Below are 21,570 nucleotides of genomic sequence, written 5' to 3' on the forward strand. Positions count from 1 at the left end.
CCATTATATAATACTGTTTCCCACGTCTAATTCTTTATGTATGTTGGTATCTTCTGGCATGCGATGATGCGTATAACATATATAATTTTTTTTTTGTTTTGTAAAAAAAATTTGAAGACTTTTTTTTGCACATAAAAACTATATAAGAATTTTAAAATTGTGTAGATTATTTTAAATTAGATCTTTATAAAATATTTATGGTTTTTTATAATATTTTTTTATGAGGAGTGATATATTTAATTTTTTAAAAAAAATAAAGTGATATAATTAATTAAATTTGTGTAAGACTGATATAAGAGTTACATAAAATAAAGTAAAATTTGATATTAAATAAAACTCTAGTAATTAGTTAGTATAAAGGCCTCGTGCATAATCATATTGTTTGCGTATATTACAAAGATATATTATTAAACTGAAATTTGATAGCATATACTATTAAAATTATAAAGAAGCAAACATACATGTCCAAAATGACATGTTGGGATTAGTAAATCTTCTGCATCTTGTACATGATCAGGCGAATAATTCAGATTCCTTTGTGCAATGGTTCTTCAGCTGCTTGGAATGCTGGCCTCCTCGATTGCTGCCCACCATGTTTATGGTTATTTGGTGTATATGGAAATATAGAAACGACAAACTATGGAATGTGGCAGATATATTTGTCGGAGAAAATTCATAAACAACATGATCCATCAGGCTAAATCATCTAGAATTTGATTGAAAACTTAACCGACTTGAAGTCATGATCCTGAATTCTTTAGAACTCCTGATCTACCAAGTCCACGCGCTCTTTCTTTGAGAGAATAATTTAGTTTTCTCTTTTGAACTATTTTCTTAATGGAGAAGATAATAGGTAACGTGATGTCGCGTGATCTGGAGACCATGATCCATATATAGATAATGTATATATCTTCTAATATTTCTGTTTTAGCCCATAATAAAAACAAAAATAACACTTATGTCTCTACACATTAAAAACTCACAATCTATTAGATACATTAAAACCCAGTAGCCAAAACTTTAATCGATCATTTCTTAACTTAATAGATAACAAATAACACATAAGTCTATATAAATAAAATTGATTTGACAAGATCAACAAAGGTCGATATATCTTTGGCCTTGGATCTCCTCAAACAATGGCTAGATGCTCGCAAATCGCCCCAAGCCACAGACACTCAGACAACTGCGAATGATGAGGTGCTTACATGGAAACGACCGCCAACTCGCAGATATATGAAATGTAATGCTGATGCAGCAATCTTCAAGGGACGTGTTTGATTGGGATTGCAACGATTGATCGATCGGGATTCAAATGGTGAGTTTATGGTTTGCAGGATGGTCAAATTGTTAGAGTAGGTGACCGGCAAGCCAACTTGTGATTTGGACTTTTATTGACTCTAATGTAAAACAATCTTTATTTTAATAATATTTTACGATTTTATTCGATTATGACATTATACTTTATCTGAATACCCATGAAAGCTGCATAGATAAAGTCCTTAAATATGCAATAGGTACCATGAGATCTGCATCGCAACGTAAGATCAAGAAACTCATCAGGAAGTATACGTATATTCTAAACAAGTTCTTAGTTGAATCGACCGTCTAAAACAAGGATAAAAGTCGCTCAAGCTCAAAACTAATATATGTGATATAAACGTCAATTCTCACGCTAGTTCTTGTGTCTTCTGTGATGCTCCTAGTTTTATTTACGATGATTGTAACGAACCTTCTTTTAGTTAATGAAGTATGATATGTTTTCGTTAAAAAAAAATATAGTTTTTGTACTTTTTTATTTTTTATCTTGTTTTTTAAATAGTTTTCTTTTGTGTGTGTGTGTGATTTATGTCAATTCAATATATACTCGTACTGAAAATTAATATTTCTGATATAAAAAAATAATTTTTTTACTCAAATCATCATATATTACAAAATATACTAAAAATTAAGATTTTTTACTCAAATTATCATTTATCACACTATATTTTTCATAACATAACTAAATAAAATCATACATTTGCAGTAAAAAATAATATTTTAAACGTACAAGTAATAATTTTCATGGGTCAGAGTTCCTTCTCAAAAATTTAATTTTCATGGGTCAGAGTTCCTTCTCAAAAAGGGCGGTCTTGCTTGGCGCGAAGGCTGCTGGTTCGGAGGTAGAGTTGACGTAGGTTTGCCTCTGACCTAGATCATTTTAAGTTAAATGAAGTCTCTATCGTTTAAAAAATAAAAAAAATATGAAACTTCATACACCTTAAAGTTCATAGGACGAAAAGATATTCTGTGAGACGGACTCACTGTAGTTTTTTTTAACATTTTTTATGCCTAATTTTTCACTAAAATTTATTTTGTACCTGATAATTTTAAGGGTGATGAGTTAAATTTTTAAAAGAAATTTGTGAACTCAAATGTTTAAGCTTAATAAATATAGGGACTGGAAAGATGAGACAGTCTGACAAAGGAAGTCCAATGTTTGGGCATCATGTGACCTAACATCATTGATACATCTCGGCCCACCTTGTGCTAAATTTTGGCCCTTAGATGTCATGAGAATCATCCTGACCGTAAAATCACTAGGTTATAAAAATAAGTCCCACTGATACCATTCTCGCTGTTTTCTTGATAATTAGGGTTGCGTCAACAGTATCTGTGTTTCGATTTCGTTTTTCGGGTATTCTTGAGCTCAATATTTCGGTTTATATGTATGAATTTTATCTGCTTATGTGAATTATACACGATCTTTTATTCATTTAGGTTCTCACCAAAGTTTTCCGTGAGAATTCGTTTTTTTTTTTGAATAGCGTGAGAATTCGTTTTTTTTTAGACTGGGGGTTCTGGGAGTTTTTTCAGTATTGTCTGTCACCGCGGTAATATTTGGGAATTGGATGATCGTAAAAAATTGGTTAAATTATTTTGTTAATGCTCATGGCAGTTATTGGATTTATTCAGATACCGTATTGTTCTATTGAAAGTTCTCTTTTTTCTTTTCTTTTTTTCTGTTTTTTTTTTTTTTTTTTTTTGNGCGTGTTCTTTCACGTTGGTTTAAGTATCATATCTTAAAGAACTAATCTTTTTTTTGCTTTTTCCAATAATCTGATTTTCATTTTATTTTCACATTCCTCTCTGATTTCTCCTGGGCATGGGTTGTTAATTTCATACTTTCCCAATCTCTTCTTGTATTCCAATTGAAATTTTTTGGAATTTTGAATTGTTGAGAGGTATCAATAAAAAAAATGGTCGTAATCAAAGAAGTGTTAAGAAACAGTTGTGATAAACTTTAGTTTCTTTATTCTGGTTGTGTCTGGGTCTTTTCTTTGCTACTTGTCGAGCTCAGTGTTTTACCTGCTTAGGGTTATCTTTCTATGTCAAATAAGACTAGCTGGCTCATTTTTTATATTGGTGTATTTTGTTACTTTGAGATTTCATAGTGTACCTTGATGATGTTGTTTGCCTTTTTGCAATTCTTGAGCTTGAGCTTTGTTGCTACAGTATAAAATGCCTCGTCATGATGATCGGTATGGCGGCAATACTCGCCTTTATGTTGGTCACTTGTCTTCCAGAACCCGTTCTCGAGATTTGGAGCATGTTTTCAGTAGATATGGAAGGTAATTAATGCCACGTCCTCCTTGTTTTTGTTTAGTGATAGTTCTGCTAATCTTTTCGAATGTGAAATATCTGGCTTATTTTATCCATTTTACTATTGGTTGTGATATTTAATACTTTAATTTAGTTCATATGGTTTTCCTTTTCTATGGATGGTGTGTTTTTGTTCTTGATGATGTTTTTATAGATATTTAAATTTTATACATGCTTACTTGAACAGTAGCTTGTTTAAGTGTAATGCGAGCTTATTTCCCGAAAATGGCTGTACTTTTCTGAGACACGTTCTGTATTTCGCTATTTCTCTTACGTGATGTTTTTCACTATGGAGCCGATGTACTGAGTTCGCCTTAATAATATCTCCATCATCACCTACTTTAAAATTCTCTGCTAGATATTGCTAATCAATTAGTTCTTTAGAGGCTACTTATTATTTCTCTCCGAGTTGGTTTATCTAGGTTATATAATGAAATAGTTTTCCACCCTTACAAGATTTATGAGAATTCTAGCAAACCCATGCTTCTATCTCTGTCACGAGAGATCTAGCACTGGAGAATGTGGTTCTGCTTCTCACCTCCAAGTAAGAACATTTTTGCTTTCTAAGCATGGTTCTTACCTTGGCGACTCTGTGATCGTATTATTTGTGAAGGAACAATGTGGCATAGGTGCTTCTGCGTTTAACTTGAATGATTCTATTGAAGGTTTCTGAGCCTTTCCGTGACCTGGTGGTCAATGGTGGGAGGGTGGACTATTCCTGACCTGGTGGTCAATGGTGAGAGGGTGGACTTGGTGGATTATCTTGGCGATTGTTAGAAGCCTTTGGCGATTCTTTGTGTTGTCTTTGCATGTTTTTATGGATTTTGCAACAATCAAACTGGTGTTTAGTTCGTCTTGAGGACCAAGTTTCATGCACTCCAGTACGTAAGTTATGATGGCCTTAATGTTTCTGACAACCATTTCCGCAGAGTACGCGACGTGGATATGAAGCGAGACTACGCCTTTGTTGTATGTATCATCACTCTTTATCTTTCTTGGTTATGATTATTAACAGATTTCTTCTATCTTTTCAAATATGAGTTGATTATATGTTTGACGATTACGTGTGGATTTCTTGTGTTGGTTTCTGTGTTTTCTATCACAATTTTCAGGAATTCAGTGATCCTAGGGATGCTGATGATGCTAGATATAACTTGGATGGAAGAGATGTTGATGGACGGCGCATCATTGTTGAATTTGCCAAAGGAGTAAGTGAATTTGAGGCTAGTTCCTTCAATTCTTAGCTACTTTAAGCCAAAAATGTGGCAGGATGTTGTCATGTCATGGCTTTCGTCACTCGAGGTGTGGTTTTGACATAATCAAACGTAGGGACTTATTGAATTTTAAGTGACATGTAAATAAGCTCCTCGGGTACAATGTTGTCTTAGTTTTTTTTTGTGTGCTGCATGTTAAGCCTCTGATGTTAAATGATGTGGCTGCAGGTACCACGTGGACCTGGAGGAGTTAGAGAATATGTTGGCAAAGGTCCTGCTCCAGGTTCTGGGCGGTGCTTCAATTGTGGCATTGATGGCCACTGGGCTCGAGATTGCAAGGCTGGAGACTGGAAAAACAAGTGTTATCGCTGTGGGGAAAGAGGTCATATTGAGAAGAACTGCCAGGAAAGCCCTAAGAAGCAGAGGTAAGTCTATTTAATTTGCCGTAATGATTTGCTCTCTATTTTCCGCCTGATGTTTTTCCAGGACAAGTAGTCATGTCTGCCTTAATTTATGTAAGTTTAATATATATAGCTGTGAGTGCACTGCTTTGCCCTGTGATGTGGCTATCAACTTTTTTATCTGGCCCTGTTTTTTTATTTGGCCCTGTTTCAGTAAACGTGGTCGCAGTTATTCACGTTCTCCTGTGAGGTCACGTTCTCCTCGACGTGGCAGGAGTAGGAGTCGAAGTTTCAGCAGAAGCCGCAGCTACAGGTTGATTGTTATTTTTAAATTAAATTTTCCGATTATAAGTTTTACCTCATGTAAAGAGATGCTACTAAGCTCCTGCACTAAATTCCTACTGAATTCCCCCCATTTTTAATTCTTCATTTTTCCAGCCGGTCAAGGTCGCCTGCTAGAAGAGGCCGTGATGCTGAGTACGATGAAAGGAGATCAAGAAGTCCAGCAGGCAAAAGTCCCGAACGAAAACGGGGTTCTTCTCCCTCCAAGAACAGGAAGCGCAGCCCAACACCTATTAGGGATGATAGTCCAATTGAGAGAAGGAGATCTTCTCCGAGGAGAAGCAGAATGGAAACTGAGCAAGATGATAGGTATAATGGAAGTCCTAAGGAGGTTAGCCAAAGCCCTGGGGACCCTGCTACAAGGGGGGACGATGAAAGCCCTTATGCTGCCAATGGTCGGGGCAGAAGCCCCAGTCCAAGAGATGACCTAAGCCCCGTCGATGATAATGATAATGATAATGATAATATTCGCTCTCCTCGGGGCAGTGAGTCTCCATGAGATTGTTGGAAGGCAGGTGATGGTTTGATATGGTCGTGTAAGGTTCATTGAGGTTGGTGTGTTTTTCTGTTTTATTTATCAGTGTACTGTAGTTGAAATGTTGAAGTACTCCAAACTAACTAACTTTGATTTGAGAGGCCTGCAGAGATTGCTTTGGTTTTGAATTTGAGCATTATTATTATAATATTGTGCTGTGTTTTCTATGTTTAAAAAAAAATGAAAGGATTGTTGAAATCAATCCTTTCAAATTAATCCTTTCATTTTTTGCCCCCCAATGAAACATCAAATATTAACACAGGCAATAGGATAGAGAAAAAAATGCTCCGTTTCATTTCTATTGTACCAAAGTACATCCTAACGTTTTTGACGTGTTAAACACATTAATATTGATATTAGGAAGAGACTCGAAATCGGAACACGAAAATAGCTTGGACTTATACCACAGCTCGGTCACATGGCAGCACAGTTTCGATTGTTTCCTGTTCAAGGCTGTCTTGTACATGAAAAATCGAGTGGGTGTCGACTGGGTGATGAAATCTGTATAGGTGTTAAATTCACCAATTAAACGGTATATTTTTTTAAAAAATGTAATTCTTTTCATCGTATTGCAAATGGTTATTGAGAATGCATATAAAACCCAAGAGTTTAATGGAACGGCCTGTTTGAAGATATGACACCGAACATTAAAGACGTGTTTAACACCATATCGACATTCTAATAAAATATGAGTGAAAATAAAAAACAAAAACCAATTTACCTGATTAAAATTGCAATTTGCAAACTTACTAGATCCCTTCCGGGCCTCGGGGTGGAGAATAGATTGAATCATTCCTGTAGCTCACCATAAAGTTTCGAGTATCTGCTGATCGTAGAGCTGCTCACGCTTCATCACTCTGTTTCTACTGCTGCTAAAGGTTTAACACACTCCAAGGCTATATATTTTGTACAGAATTCGACTACTTTCTATATTTAGGAGGTGTTTATAACATCTCCTGCTTTAAAAAAAATATTAAATTTATATATTATAAAAAAATTGGGAAAAAAAAGAGAGGAGTGATTAGTGTGTGAAAATAAAAGTGAATAATTGAAAATCAGAAGTGGGTAGTATTTGATAAATAGTGTACTATAATCTTAATTTATTACTAGAACTACTTTTGTAGAAACAAAATCAACATTCCACTTACTTTTGAATTTTAATTAAATTAAACAAAAACTAACTCGGGATATGAGTTTAATAAATATACTATTAATTTTTATTGTAAATATTAGTATTGTTGATACATCGGTTTGACATTCGACGCACCTAAGTCGAGCTCGTACGCTTGCACACAAGTCAAGTCTTTTTCATTTTCAAATCGGCCCCTTGATTTGCACCTCATACGTCGGCATGCGCGAGAGAGGACCTATAGACCAATCATTCTTACATTTCCATAAAATATAACACAATATAAGTATATTTATATCCCTTTATTTTTTTTTTTATGGAGGACAAATAAATACCCAACAAATACTTTGGGCCTTCCTTGGTTTGATTGCATTAGCCAATTCTCTTCAGGCCCAGGCCCAGGCCCTTACTAGTTACTGCTCTATGCCACTAGTTAGTAGTTAAGCTTGAAGCTTGACAGACATTAACAAATTTCTTTTTAAAGTATCCTAAAATTTTAAAATAAAATACACCTAAAAAATTCAAAATAAAAATAAATATTAGTGATATAATTGAAAAACAAATCCATAAATATATGAATGATGAAAAAGTATAACGATGATTAACGCAAAATAAAAATTGTGTAATAACATATTCAAAGTACTGTATATATTTGTGTAAGTTCAATCTATGCCGAATACATTGACCTAGTTCGATGTAAATCGAATGACCATCATCGTCTTTTTCTTTTTCTTTTTTTTTTTTTTTTTTTTTTTTTTTTTTTTTACGTGAGACCAAGCATAGACCCTACATATTATTTATATGATTGTTGACTCTGCAGTGGCCGGTGAGATAATATCCCGTTGTAGGATTTTATCAACCTATATATCATATATGTGCATGATTATTATTTTTGTTTGGCCAAGAGAGTGAGTGATGAATTGATGAGTAGATGAAGGGATCCAGCAGCAGTTGGCTCTTTTATTCTCTTCTTGTTGTTCTTTTCACCATACTATTTAGATGAGAATAATTGGAGACAATGAAATGTGAACAAGTCTGAGCCATTTTCGAACCAAGACACTTACTTGTGGACAAGATCCCAACATTTCCATCCACTCCCTTCCATATTACTCCACCACCTCAACTTTCTAATGTCACGCCTTTCCCCATCGTACCTAGAGTAAATTTAGCGTAAATAAAATAATATCTTCTAAAATATATATAAAAAAAATCAATACTTTCCATAACAAAATAATTAACTCTGAATCCGTTCTTACAAATATATATATAAAAAAATTACACAAAAACTCTAATAAGACGATTTTATGAATCAATTTTGTGAGACAGATCTTTTATTTAGATCAGCTATGAAAAATATTATTTTTTATTATAAATAAAAATAAAGTTAACTTGCTTCATGAAATAAAGATATGTGAGACCGTCTCACAAGATACATACTCAAAAGTTTAACTATGTATTACTATATAGTTAGTAAGAAATATAGCACAAGTTCAAAACCAAAATAAAAAATAAAAAAAATCTTGATTTTATAACATATAAATTAAATGTTGATTTTAAATGGGATTAATGTACACATTAGTGTGATTTTTTTTGGAAAGGAAACTAAAAAAGTTAGACATGGTGATCAAACAACACATGTTAATAAAACCTAATTGCACCCTTTAAGGTCAAAAATAATTGTTTTTCTTTCTTTTTTCCTACAAAATTTCCGAAGATACTAACTATAAATAATTATTTCCTATTTCACTTGGTAGTCTTGCACATGATCCTATGATGGAAAACCAAACCATAATCATGCAAGCCCTCTCCACTCTTTCCCCTCCCCAACTCTCCGATCTCACCAACTCCATCTCCGCCATCTTCCGCGACCACCGCCGCCGCCAATCCTACCTCCTCTCCTCCCCAACCCTCTTCTCCCTCACCCTCCGCCACCTCCGTTCCCTCTCCCTCCGCCACAAGTCCCTCCTCATAGCTCGCCATCTTCTTTCCAATCTCACCCTTCTAAAAAACTCCATGCAAGGCACCGCCGCCGCGACACCTCTGAACTCCTCCGCGAGCATGAAACTCCGGGACCTCGATGCCGTCCTCCTCCTCCTCCTCCTCTGCGAACTCCATCAACACGACCGTCAACAACTCCTCGAAACACCGCCTTCGCAATGGCGGATTCTTCTGTGTAATCACGTCTCCCGTAACATATTAAATCTGTCCGGGTTCGGCGGATTCTCAACGTTTGAAGTATTAAACGAGTACGTCGAAATTTTGGCAAAATGTAGTAATTTTGTTAATGTAATGGGTTGCGGCGGTGAGTTGGGAAAGGCGGGAACAGGGGTGGCAGCCGCAGCTGCGGCGGTGGTGGCGCTGCCCTCGGTGGAAGTGAGTGCCGGAGGAGAGGAGTGTGTGATATGTAAGGAAGAGATTAAGGAGGGGAGAGAAGTGTGTGAGCTGCCGTGCGGCCATTACTTTCATTGGATGTGCATATTGCGGTGGCTGCGGAACAAAAATACGTGCCCCTGCTGCCGTTACTGGCTGCCAACAGATGATGCCCGCCGTGAGATTGATCGGATTTTTGAGGATCTCGCCAGGATCGGCGGCTTGCACATGATTGTTTAGATCATATTGACTAGTAAATAATATTGAGCCAATTATTGAAAATATTAGCAAAGATTTTCTGGTAGAATTAAAATTATTATATATTTTGTCTCCAGTTGTAGATTTTACATATAATCTCATCGGTTTTAAACAAATTATAAAAACTATATACACTCACTCTATAATACTCATGCAATAGGGACTAATTAATAAATGTAATTTTCCACCACATATATATCTCGTATATTGGGTACTTGGATTGGTCATTTTTTACAATAAGAAAAATAAAATTAATGATTATATATATATACTAAGTTATTTTTGTTTTATGTTTGCATTGATTGGAGAATGAAATATGTCTCTAGTATTAGAATGAAACGAATGGTGGTGATGAATGAGTGGTGAGTATCACTCGTTTGTGATAAGCGAATTTTTCTCTGCGTGATTTGGGTCAGCGTTTATATGTTTGAGTAGATTTTTCAGTTATAAATTTTACGAAAATTTCAAGTGTTAATCTAAAATTGGAAATTAGACTCATGCAATTACTCTAAGGGAGGTTCCTCAACATCTGCAATCGCTGTAGAGTGGGCATTTTCTATATTACTAGATAATCCACACATTAACAAAAAAACGCAATCCGAAATCGACACATATGCCAGAACAGACCGCCTCATCTGCGAATCCAACGTGCCGGCGCTTCCGAATCTCCGCCACATCATCCTAAAAACTCTCCGCTTGCATCCTGCGGTATCGGTGATTTTTCCCCACCGCTACTCGGCGGAGTGCACGGTGGGAGGATACTGGATACCGGAGGGAACTATACTCCTTGTCAACTCTTGGGAAATTCACCACAATCCAAATGTTTAGGCGGATCCTGAGAAATTTAGGCCCGAGAGATTTGTGGGCTTAGATGGTAACAAAGATTTGGGCTTTAGATTAATTCCTTTTGGGTTAGGCAGACGGTCCTGCCCAGGTGAAAATTTGGCCATTTCTGCTAATGTTCTGGGCCTGGGCTCACTGATACAGTGTTTTGATTGGAAAAAGATTGGTGAAATTGACATGAGTGAAGGACTGAAGGTTTGGGGGTCACTCCGCCAAAGGGACAACACTTGATTGCTAAATGTATACGGGAAATTGACCTTTAGTCCTCAGTTGTCGATTTTTTTGTGTTCAGTCCCTGGATACTTTTTTAGTACCACATTTCCACATGAAGTGTACCACATTTTGTATGACATAGTACCACAATTTTGTGGGTAGGGAGTGAACCCAAAGAAATATTTTGATTGGGGATTTTTCATCAACTTTCCCAAATATATACCACATCCATTTGTTCAGAAAATTATTTATTAAATAATGAGTTTATTTTGTGTAATTTTATTTTTCGGATTTATTTAAACCAAATTCATCAATTTGGTCACGTAATAGATTCAGGTCCATGAGGATTTGGAATATGTCAAAAAAAATTAAAAGTAATAACTTGAAAAATTAATTAGTAAATTTTTGTCATTGATGATTATTTATATTACATGGCCCAAACGCATGGGAAGATGCAATAATAATTGGCATTAATAAGATAATGCTTTCTCCAGGCTTAGCTTCTCAGAAAAGTAAACAGGCAATTATTATTATTACAAAATTGTGTGTGTGTTTTTTTTTAATGCGTGGAGTGGCCACACCAAATACGCGCCTTAACATCTGTAATAAGATGGTTTAGAAAAATAATGTTTTTTTTATTTTTTATTTTTTGTTTTAGCTGTTGGACAAATAATTTTATTTTTTGTAAAAATAAATTACAAGTGTTTTGTTATAGTAATAAAAAAAATAATGCGAAACAGGAAATAAGTGTTCTTTGGCGGAACCAGAAATATAGCTCTGTCCGAACTAAAATTTTAAACTCTAAAATCTTTTAATATTTTAAATTGATATATCCAAATTAATATCATATTATTCCAAAATTTACATTAAATTTAAAAAAAAATAGACTACCTGGGCTTGCATGTGGATGCCACTGCTCACTTCTTTCCATTTGGCAGGATTGGTTAAAACCAGATTTAGTTATTGAAGTGACTCTATTAAAAATTAAATTGATTTTTAAGTATAAAATAAGGGTGAATTGGAGAAAAATACATCTGTCAATTATTTATTTAAGATTCAGTACCCATCAGTTTTTTTTTGTATTTTAATACCTGACAAAAGAACAACTTAGCTTTTACTACATGTTTTATGTATTTTTAACTTTTTACCCTTTTAATTAATAAAAAATTATATAAATACCAATTTTTGTTAATCATCTTCTCTTTCCTCTGGTCATTCCCAATGCATTTGAATGACATGTAAATTGAATTTAAATATTTTTCATTTAAAAAAAAAACAAATTCTCAACTATTTGAAAATTTTGAAATAATTAGTTTTACTTGCGAAATACTTAATTTCAATTTTAAAATACTTGATTTAGTAAATGAAATACTCAAAATGTTTATTAAAATACTGAATATTCGAATATGCAACGCAAGTTCACCAAATGCTCGCATTTCCATTCAAGATCCATTTGGATGACATGTTCATTTCATTTAATTATTTTTTTATTGTTAAAAAAACAAATCCGCAACTAAGCATTGAACTTTTTCAAGTACTTATAGTTTTACTTGCGAAAATACCTAATTTCAATTTTAAAATACTTGATTTGGTAAATGAAATACTCATAATAGGTATTAAAATACTAGATATTCGAATATGCAACGTATGTTCACCAAATGCTCGCATTCCATCCAAGATGCATTTGGATTACATGTTCATTTCATTTAATTATTTTTTTAATTAAAAAAAATTCGCAACTAAGCATTGAACATTTTGAAGTACTTACTTTTACTTGCGAAATATCTAATTTCAATTTTAAATACTTGATTTGGTAATTGAGATACTCATACAAATTAATAAAATACTGGATATTCTAGTAGACAATGTAATTTCATCAAGTACTCGCATTTCTATCCAACATGCATTTAGATGACATGTACATTTCATTTAAATATTTTTTTAATTTTTAAAAGAAAAACAAATTCGAAACTAAGCATTGAACTTTTTGAAGTACTTAGTTTTACTTGCGAAATACCTAATTTCAATTTTAAAATACTTGATTTGGTAAATGAGATACTCAGAATGAGTATTAAAATACTGGATATTCGAATATGCAACGTAAGTTCACCAAGTGCTCGCATTTCCATCCAAGATGCATTTGGATGACATGTTCATTCCATTTAATTATTTTTTTATTGTTAAAAAAACAAATTCGTAACTAATCATTGAACTTTTTCAAATACTTACTTTTACTTGCGAAATACCTAATTTCAATTTTAAAATACTTGATTTAGTAAATGAGATACTCAGAATGGGTATTAAAATACTTGATATTCGAATATGCAATGTAAGTTCACCAAGTGCTCGCATTTCCATCTAAGATGCATTTGGATGACATGTTCATTTCATTTAATTATTTTTTTTATTGTTAAAAAAAACAAATTCGTAACTAGGCATTGAACTTTTTCAAATACTTAGTTTTATTTGCGAAATACCTAATTTCAATTTTAAAATACTTGATTTGGTAAATGAGATACTCATAATGGGTATTAAAATACTGTATATTCGAATATGCAACGTAAGTTCACTAAATACTCGCATTCCATCCAATATGCATTTGGATTACATGTTCATTTTATTTAATTATTTTTTTATTTTAAAAAAAAAATTCGCAACTAAGCATTGAACATTTTGAAATATTTACTTTTATTTGCGAAATACTTAATTTCAATTTTAAATACTTGATTTGGTAATTGAAATATTCATAAAAGTTAATAAAATACTGGATATTCTAGTAGACAATGTAAATTCACTAAGTGCTCGCATTTCTATCCAACATGCATTTAGATGACATGTACATTCCATTCAAATATATTTTTTAATTTTTAAATGAAAAACAAATTCGCAACTAAGCATTGGACTTTTTGAAGTACTTAGTTTTACTTGCGAAATACCTAAATTCAATTTTAAAATACTTGATTTGTTAAATTAAATACTCTGAATGAGTAGTAAAATACTGGATATTAGCATATGCAATGTAAGTTCACCAAGTGCTCGCATTTCCATCCAAGATGCATTTAGATGACATGTTCATTTCATTTAATTATTTTTTTTATTGTTAAAAAAATAAATTCGCAATTGAACTTTTTCAAGTACTTAGTTTTACTTGTGAAATACCTAATTTTAGTTTTAAAATACTTGATTTGGTAAATGAGATACTCATAATGAGTATTAAAATACTGTATATTCGAATATGTAACGTAAGTTCACCAAGTGCTCGCATTTCCATCCATGATGCATTTGGATGACATGTTCCAATTGGTCGAAAGCTATGAGATTTAATAAAACGACATGCAATTCACAATTGATAAATAATTAAAGAGATTTAATTACTTCACGAAGTTGAATTAGTTTGACATAGCTTGAGAGGGCATGTTCAATTGGATATGAAATCTCGTCGAAAGCATAGATAATTGTCGAATGTATTAAGTAGATTAGCGGGGGTAGGTGAACCGAGATTCCCAACAAATTCATTTCTCATTGAACTTTAATCAATCATTCTAGCTTATTTATTTCATCGTTTAATCCTTGAACCATTTCATTGAGTTTTTATTTAATAATCATAGTAGTAAACAATCATCTGAAGTTTCGCTGCTAAAAATTGAATAACTAAGAATAATAATTGAGAAATACAGTTCTTAGACAATGAAAATTTTGCTCAATCCCTAAGCATGGAACATTTTGACATCGTGCACTTGCGATTATTGAAAGTCCATGACTATATTATTACTTGACATCGTGCACTTGCGATTATTTCGAGCTTGAATATTATTAATTTTTACTAAGAATTTTACAATGAAAGTTTTGCTCGATCACTAAGCATGGATTACATATTCATCTTATTTAATATTTTTTTGGTAAAAAAATTCTCAAATAAGCATGAAATTTTTAAAGTACTTAGTTTTACTTGAGAAGTACCTAATTTGAGTTTGCAAATATTTGATTTCGTAAATGAGATACTCACAATATGCATTAAAATACTGGATATTCGAATATGCAATCTTTCCACGGAAAATTCATTAGGATACTTATTCATATCATTTAAATAAATAAACATAGTTCATTATTCATCATGATAATCATTCATTATATGCATCAATATTCTTTCATTATACTTATTATCAAATTTGAGTTTTCAAAGGGTAAAATCAATTATCAGTGGAATCTAATTATATAATACTTGTAACAATTTAGGTATCACATTTTCATTTCACGGATCTCATCATCAAAGGCAACTCAATATTGACTTCAAATTATATATTTTGACACCATCAAATAATCGAATTTGAGTTTTAAATGGTAAAATCAAGTATTTGTGGACTCGTATTATGCATTATTTGTATTAATTTAGGTATCACATTAGATACTTCTCACGTAAAAATAAGTATTTTAAAATTTCAATACTTAGTTGATAATTTGTTTTTTTTATTAAAAAATATTAAATAAGATGAATATGTCATCCAAATGCATCTTCCAAGGAAATATAAACACTTGGTGAGCTTACGTTACATATTCGAATATCCAGTATTCTATTACATATTATGAGTATCTCATGTACCAAATTAAATATTTGCAATATCAAATTAGGTACTTCTCAAATAAAAACAAATACTTTAAAATTTTTATGCTTAGTTGGGAATTTTTTTTTCTTTTACAGAAAAAATATTAAATGATATGGATATGTCATCCAAATGCTTATTCCATGGAAATATCAATACTTGGTGAACTTACGTTGCCTATTCGAATATCTAGTATTTTAATACATATTGTGAGTATCTCATTTACGAAATCAAGTATTTGCAAACTCAAATTAGGTACTTCTCAAGTAAAACTAAATACTTTAAAATTTTCATGCTTAGTTGAGAATTTGTTTTTTTTTAATTATTAAATGATATGAATATGTAATCCAAATGTATCTTCCATAAAAATACCAATATTTGGTGAACTTACGTTGCTTATTCGAATATCCAGTATTTCAATACATATTCTAAGTATCTCATTTACAAAATCAAGTATTTGCAAACTAAAATTAAAATACTTGTCATTTAGGGAGTAAAATAAAGTATTGATATACTCGAATTAGATATTTTTTGTACTAATTTAGGTATCATATTTTGACTTCACAAATGACACATAAAAAATCACTCAATATTACTTGAAACTATATTTTTTATATCCCAAAATAATCAAAATCGAGTCTTAAAAGGGTAAAATCAAGTATATGTGAAATCAAATTAGGTACTATTTGTACCAATTTAGGTAGCACGTTTTTTATTCACAAATCTCATCATCAAAAAATATTCAATATTATCTTCAAATTATATATTTTGACATACTCAATCGAATTTGAGTATTTAAAAGGTAAAATCAAGTGTTTGTGAACTCGAATTATGTATTATTTGTATTAATTTAAGTATCACATTTTTTCTTCACGAATATCATCATCGGTGTCACTTAATATTAACTTCAAATTATATTTTGGCATCCTCAAATAATTGGATATGAGTATTTACGGGGTAAAATCATGTATTATATACTCTAATTAGATACTTTGTGTACCAATTTAAGTATCACATTTTAACTTCACAAATGACACAATCAAAAGTCACTTAATATTACTTGAAACTTAAGTATTTTCTTACACATTTGAAGTATTCAAATAGCCAAATCAAATATTTGGAACCCGAAAATAGGTATTTTATTGATCAAAATAAGTAATTTTTCTAATTCAACAAAGAGTGAGAAACTGTATTTTTTCAAAAATTAGATGACATGAATAAGTCATCTTAATGCATTTTCAATGAAAATACCAATAATTATTGAATTTATTGTGATAGCTCGAAGATCCAGTATTTTCTTACACATTTGGAGTATTCAAAGAGTAAAATCAAGCATTTAGAACTCCAAAATAGGTATTTTGTTGGTCAAAATAAATATTTAATCTTATTTCATGTTGAGTAGGGGTGTCAATCGGGTCGGGTNACTTTGTATGTCAAAATAAGTATTTACTTTTATTCCATGATAATTGAGAAACAATATTTTGTTAAAATTATATTTTAAATGGAGAAAAATGATATAATTTTTGTGGATAAATTAATATATTTATTTAAATAATAAAGGGTAAAAATGTAAAGTTTGCTTTATGGGTAGTTAAAACTAAATGTATAGATTTGTCAGGTACTGATTTCTAAAAAATAATGGTTAGGTACTGAATTTTAATTGAAACATTGGCAGAGGCATTTTTTTGAAATTTACCGATAAAATAATGACGAAAATAAAAATATTAGAAAATTTCTAAAACATTCGGGCCTTTGGTTATTCCATGAGAAAAATGATGGAGAAAATTCACCATCAACCAAACAAAATCTACAAAAGCTTGATAAATACTCATCACAAGTTTACCTTTCAAATCTATACGACGCACCCAAAATATCGCAACAAAATAATGACAAGTGGGTATCGAAGGAGACGATATCACATATTAATATCCGTGAAACGTGTCAACTTCGTGGTTTATAACTGCAATGAAAAAATAATAATTTTAACATAAAAAATACTTTTTTCCACTGGCCGCTATAGGTTTCTAAACTATATCACAAAATTAATACGTAAGACCGTCTCATATAAATTTTTGTGAAAAATAAACACACAACATATTAAATAGATTATACATCTTTTAAAATAAAAATCGAAACATGTTTTTTTTCTAAAAAACAAGAGAGAATATGAAACAATAACAATTCAAGTGACACTCAAAAAGATATATCTCCACTATATATTTTTTTTACTTGAGAAAGAATATTGTTATAATTAGATTTCAAATCTAATATATCGTCCCAAACTTAAAATCATAGATGCAGAAAACCGAAAAATCATAGAACTTGAGCTCGATCAAACTAGATGCCATAATTAAAGTGATAGCAAAATTCACAAGACATATTTAGCAATAAAAAATCCCCATATTAATACAAAAGATTAATAAAATCATAAATAAATTTTTTTTAAAAAAAATTGAATAGTAAAAATTATCCCATAGCCATTAAATGAACTGTCGGGACATTAGCCCATCGATATAGTCAGCAAGTTAAACGTGAAATTAACAACACGAACCAAGAGTGATACAAAGAGGCATGGGGCGGTGAAATTTCCACACCACCATATCCCGTGACTAAAATTTAATAAAAATTCCCATTTTTTTTTAAAAAAAATTAATAATTTAAATCAAGAAATAGGTAGGCCATTACAAGTACAACCAGGTTTGTCGTATTTTATAACTATTCTTAGAAAATTGGAGATCAAATTATTATATTCGTAGAATTTGAAAATCGGAGAGGTATAAAGTTTATATTGCATTAAATATTATTCCCAGAAAATTATTGTTCTTAATGTAGTTTATTCGTATATAAATAATAACACATGTTGTCGGTTACTTGGACCATTATTCGTATCGTGGAGTGCAACACAATATATTAATTTGTTGACATTTGAAAGTTCAGAGTATTCTAAACTAACAAAATGTCAAAATTAGAGATGGTCAACTAAATATTTAACTACGTCAATGTCATTGGAGACATTAGAATTGTGGTAGAATATGTTGTGATATAGAATAATTGAAATCAAATTTTTACATAACTTTGTGTCTTGGTGCTAGATATTTAGGGGTTAAATCTATCGTCGATTGGTTTTTCTTGTTGGATCAAATTTATTTATGTAGGCTTATATACGAATAATTATGCGTTGTTGGTTGTCTATTGAGTTAAGTCAAAAATAAAGTGATCAACTAAGGTTTCAGGTTATTGAGATTTAATGTATCTAATAGATTATGAGACTTTAATCAGTAAAGACGTAAGTATAATTTCTGTTTTTATGATTAACTAAAACAGAAATATCTGAAGATGATGATAAATATTGTCTATTTATGGGTCATGGTCCCCAGATCATACGACATCACATTCCATTTTCTTATTTCTCATTGAAAAAATAGTTCAGGATAGAAAAATTCTCTCAAGTAAATAGCGCGTAGATCTGGGAGATCAAGACGCGTTTTAAAGAATTCAGAATTATGGCTTTATATACATTTCCGTGCAAGTTTTGAATCAAATTAGTAATGATTTAGCATTATAGATTCGACAATTTATGGGTTTTTCTTAATATTTATTTCGTTCTTGTATCGGTCTAAAGAATCACAATTATAGAATTCATTGTAATTAGAATGAAATAAAATGGGTATTAATGAGGAAATGATGAGGAAACAATGGTGCAAGTAACAGTTACAAAGAAGCGTAGTTACTGCTTTAATGTAAAGTAACTGAGAGAGAAGGCGTTGCCTGAAAATCATTCATGGTGGGGGGCAAGGGAAAAGGCCAAAGCTTCATTCTGACACACCAAAAAAATCATTTATTTTATTGTATATTATTATTATTATTATTATTACAACATTAGCAGTTGGGAGCACCTTTGTTGTTTCGAAAAAACAGAGCGCGACATAAATTTTATTTTATTTTTAAAAAATTACATGTTTTTCCATGAACTTACTATAAATTTCCTCACTGTTTTTCCAACTGCTTGAGCCTAAAATGGGAGATAAAGAAAAGTATGCAGAATTGTTTTCCTTGTTTTCTACAGATTGATTGATTCCCACCTGATGCACAAAAAAAATCTTGAGGCGCAAAGGTCAAGAACACATTATGTCAGGAGGAGGAGACAACGGTGATGCGAAATGGAGGTGATTAATGTTTTGTGGAAAATTATATTGTTCTTTTTTTTTATTTTCATGTTTTCCACGATTTGAAATGGGATTTTTATTTTTCAGTGAGAAAAGATTGGAAGGAGAAGATATTGTGAGAACAGTGGATTCTTTAAGGGGAAGATTGCTTGCAGAGAGAATGGTTTCAAGAAATGCTAAAGAGGAGGCAGAGCAATTAGGAAACAAGGTACTTTTTCTTTGTGTTTGATATGCAGTTTTTCCACCTTTTCATAGAGTGGAGGTTATAAAAATATCAGCTGATGTATCATCGTTAATGTCTGAAAATAACAGCTGATTCAACTGGAAACCATGCTAAAACAAGAGGCAAAATCAAGAGACAGGGTCGAGAGGAAGCTGAGATTCTTGATCAAGAAGCTCGAATCCAAGAACATATCATATGTTTCTGATGAATCGGAGCAGTCAATTTTAATGGACAGAAGCGACATTTTCTCTGTCTCGTCATTAGCTTCTTCAGGCGCCAAAGAAATTCGAGGAAGGGGTGAAAATCAAGAATCGGTGGAGCATTTCAAGTCCCAAAAAGGGTCAGAAAATATGGGCAAAAATGGACTCAATTGGAAGGAAACGGAAAGGGGGTTGGATCAAATCCCATTTGCTGCGAAAGTTTCAGAAGACCTTGTGCTAAATTCGGCAGAAAATTCTTCAAACACGGATAAGCATAGGTGGGTATTCAAAATTACATCTTTTTATGACTTTGTCATTTGAGGTCAAGAATTTCGTATTCATGAATTTAATCAATTTGAATTATTTGGATTGGATTGGATATTATATTTGAGGATTTCAAATCGATTTCCTCTTTATTTAAGTACTTGTATTGATAACTGCAGTAATCCAAGCACAACTTCGTGTTCAAACCACTAAATTTCTAATGCTGATTGTTTTCGGACGTAAATTTTACAATTACAGTATAGAATCATCGACTGAAGAGGGACTTAACCAAGAAGATGATCAAGAGGACAATGTGGATAATTCAATGGCTTTAATTCTAATACATACGCCACAGAAGAGTGAAACCATAGATCCAGAAGTTCTTGATGCTACTGTGAAAGAGGTCCTCGATGCTCTAAGTCATGCTAAAGAACAACTTAAAAGCTCGATGGAGAAAAGACGATGTATCAAAACGGTTATAGTAGGCTAGATTAAGGTAAGCTCGATGGAGAAAAGAGAATGTATCAAAACGGTTAAAGTAACCTAGATTAAGGTAGAAAAGACGATGTATCAGAACATATATAGTAGGCTAAATTAAGGTTTTCTTACTAAATAGATCAATGTGACAATGTCTGAATAGTAGTGTTGAAGGGAATAAAAAGCTTAATTTGAGGTACTCTCTGGTTCTGGCTGTGGACGGAATTGGTTGCATTTGCATCCCTTTATGTGATCATATAGTTAAAAATTAGTTTAGTCCTTGCTTATTTGAAACAATGTTATTCTCAATATTACAAATCTAGCATACACAATTCTCTCGGACAAAGGGCCGATTTAATGGACAACAACTTGTTATAAAAATAATAATAATACATGTCATTTACAAAAAAAAAAAAAAAAATTTAAAAAAAATAACTTTTGTGAAGAAGCTTCTCTACCCAGATTCCCACATATGCTTTTTACTTTTGGAGTACATGTATACTTAGTTGTGGACACTTAGACAAGCTTTGTTAAAAATAGCATATGAGAGTACCGGTGTGTTGGTTGAAATAAAGTGGTACTTAAATATCTTTTTATTCTTGGTTGGTTTTGAAAAGAGTAGCCCAGGAGAACAAAAAAGCACATCTCAGTCAAATTTACCCTTTCTGCCTTAAAAACCTAAAACGGTTGCA

The 21,570-nt window shown here is 32.0% G+C and overlaps 3 protein-coding genes across 5 annotated transcripts; all 3 read left to right on the top strand.

Moving 5' to 3' along the window:
- The first annotated feature begins 2,581 nt into the window (after positions 1–2,581).
- LOC140986239 (uncharacterized) lies at positions 2,582–6,299 on the top strand. 3 transcript variants are annotated; one of them, XM_073454349.1, is made up of 7 exons: positions 2,582–2,677; positions 3,496–3,611; positions 4,572–4,611; positions 4,755–4,850; positions 5,085–5,281; positions 5,472–5,570; positions 5,696–6,299. In XM_073454349.1, the coding sequence occupies exons 2-7, from the start codon at positions 3,502–3,504 to the stop codon at positions 6,096–6,098; spliced, it is 945 nt and encodes a 314-aa protein (XP_073310450.1). In that variant the 5' UTR covers positions 2,582–2,677; positions 3,496–3,501; the 3' UTR covers positions 6,099–6,299. The 3 variants fall into 3 exon arrangements, with proteins under 3 accessions (XP_073310450.1, XP_073310465.1, XP_073310457.1); XM_073454364.1 differs by lacking the exon at positions 2,582–2,677 and having other exon boundaries at positions 3,490–3,611; positions 4,308–4,611; XM_073454356.1 differs by lacking the exon at positions 2,582–2,677 and having other exon boundaries at positions 3,490–3,611; positions 4,308–4,850.
- A 2,725-nt stretch (positions 6,300–9,024) lies between these two features.
- On the top strand, positions 9,025–10,059 carry LOC140964531 (E3 ubiquitin-protein ligase SGR9, amyloplastic). The gene has a single exon (XM_073424418.1). The coding sequence runs from the start codon at positions 9,034–9,036 to the stop codon at positions 9,871–9,873; it is 840 nt and encodes a 279-aa protein (XP_073280519.1). The 5' UTR covers positions 9,025–9,033; the 3' UTR covers positions 9,874–10,059.
- Positions 10,060–19,402: 9,343 nt separating this feature from the next.
- LOC140964617 (uncharacterized) lies at positions 19,403–20,954 on the top strand. The gene is made up of 4 exons (XM_073424511.1): positions 19,403–19,714; positions 19,802–19,922; positions 20,027–20,415; positions 20,660–20,954. The coding sequence occupies exons 1-4, from the start codon at positions 19,677–19,679 to the stop codon at positions 20,889–20,891; spliced, it is 780 nt and encodes a 259-aa protein (XP_073280612.1). The 5' UTR covers positions 19,403–19,676; the 3' UTR covers positions 20,892–20,954.
- The last annotated feature ends 616 nt before the right edge of the window (positions 20,955–21,570 follow it).

The sequence above is a fragment of the Primulina huaijiensis genome, chromosome 1, assembly GCF_012295235.1.
Source record: "Primulina huaijiensis isolate GDHJ02 chromosome 1, ASM1229523v2, whole genome shotgun sequence".
Taxonomy (NCBI): domain Eukaryota; kingdom Viridiplantae; phylum Streptophyta; class Magnoliopsida; order Lamiales; family Gesneriaceae; genus Primulina; species Primulina huaijiensis.